Here is a 1,688-nt window from a genome sequence, read left to right on the forward strand (position 1 = left end):
AAGTAAAGAAGAGAATTTAAAGCTTAACAGATACCATTATGATTCCTCACATTTACCGCAGCATGAGGGAAGAAGTACTGAGTTGTAATAGAAAATTCCCCTGAACCAAAACGGTTCAGAGACAACTGCACTTTTCCCACCTAAGCAGGCAGTGATCTCTGATATCCAAACTTGAGAATGGTTGACTTAAAACTTGAAATACCACAGGAGTGGCTTAACCGAACCTCAGCCATCAAAAATTTTGAAAAAGAAAATCACGTCATCACAATTGTACATTCTAGGATGTAGTCAAGGGCCATTTAGAATACAACATTTCCGACCCCATAAGCAAAACACATCACAACTACCATCTATTCTGCCCCATGAGTTTGCTCCCTATTACTACAACAGTTATTACGGCATATGCCCTGGAATCTCTTCCTCCTTCAAGAAGGGAAGGCTTTGAAGATTACCCAGGAGCTCATCTGTAGCATCCATGTCGATATGAAAGTTCATCGTGTCCCCTTCATCTCCCACAATCTCAGCATTGCCCTCCGAACCCTTGGCTGCTTCGTTAATATTAATGTCTCTGAACTCTACTTCTTCATCAACATCAATGGTGGCAGCCTTCGCCCTACTGCCCTCCAATACCTCAGGGCCAAGCATCGCTGGCTCAGCCTCGTTGCCACCCTTCCCCTCACTCTCTGTGTTCCAAGTCCTCTTCTTTAGGTCCCCACCAACCTTCTTCCTCGCCATCTTCTTCTTATTCCTCGCGGCCGGCGCTGTCGTCCACTGGGGCTTCATCGCATTTTCCCTCCTCTCATTATCCTGCGGTGTCTCGCTGGGCCCATTTCGGGGGCCCTGCTGGTTGTCGGGGGGCGGCTGCGAGGGGTGGTTCCCGGACCTCGGGAACATCGGATGGAAGGGCTTCCACCCGCTACTGAGATCCGGGGTGCCGCCGAAGCCCGGCCCGCCGGGAAAACCTAGGGGGAAGAAGCCCCAGGAGCAGTAGTACATGTCGGTACCGGGGACGATGGGCGGCGGAGCGGTGATCTCGGCGGCGTTGAACGCCCGGCGGCAGTTGGGGCAGCGGAGGGAGCAGTTCAGGTAGGCGCGGGCATACTGGTGCAGCCGGCAGCAGAAGGTGCAGGCGGTCCAGAAGGTGGTGGCCGCGGAGTCGCCGGCGGCGGCAGAGAATGGGGAGGGTTTGGAGGCGGCAGAGGCGGCGATGTGGAGCTCGGCGTCGAAGAGGGACTTCTTGGAGGGATCGGAAAGGACGGACCAGGCGTCGCAGACGAGGCGGAAGGCGGCATCAGCGCCAGGGGAGCGGTTGCGATCGGGATGGAGGAGAAGGGCGAGGCGGCGGTAGGCTAGCTTGACAGCGGAGGGGTCGCGGCCATCGGGGGAGGAAGGGAGCTGGAGGACGGCGTACCAGTCGATGTGATTGTTGACGCGGCGCTGGGAGTCGAGGAGAACGTCGGCGACGGCGAGTATCTGGTCGACGCCGTCGATGAGGGGGTCCGCCTCCAAAGACCGCTCCGCGAACCGCTTGCTCCCTACGAGGTCCCGCGCCGCGAGGAGCTTTTCCGCGATCGCCAGGCACCGCTCCGCCTCTGCCCGGCCGCCGGGATCCATGGCTTCTTCCAGCACTCTCTGGTGGTACGGCGAAAGGAGGAGGAAGAAAATAGGATATGCGCTGGAGAAAGATC

The 1,688-nt window shown here is 57.0% G+C and overlaps 1 protein-coding gene across 1 annotated transcript; it reads right to left on the reverse strand.

Moving 5' to 3' along the window:
• Window positions 1-1,688, reverse strand: LOC103701801. Its single transcript, XM_008783974.4, has one exon. It carries the CDS (start codon window positions 1,612-1,614, stop codon window positions 394-396), a length of 1,221 nt encoding a protein of 406 aa, XP_008782196.2. The 5' UTR covers window positions 1,615-1,688; the 3' UTR covers window positions 1-393.

This window comes from Phoenix dactylifera, chromosome 9, assembly GCF_009389715.1.
Source record: "Phoenix dactylifera cultivar Barhee BC4 chromosome 9, palm_55x_up_171113_PBpolish2nd_filt_p, whole genome shotgun sequence".
Lineage (NCBI taxonomy): Eukaryota > Viridiplantae > Streptophyta > Magnoliopsida > Arecales > Arecaceae > Phoenix > Phoenix dactylifera.

What these genes read in the sequence shown, in the direction of transcription:
- LOC103701801 (XM_008783974.4), bottom strand. Translation starts at nt 1,614, where the DNA reads ATGGATCCCGGCGGCCGGGCAGAGGCGGAGCGGTGCCTGGCGATCGCG.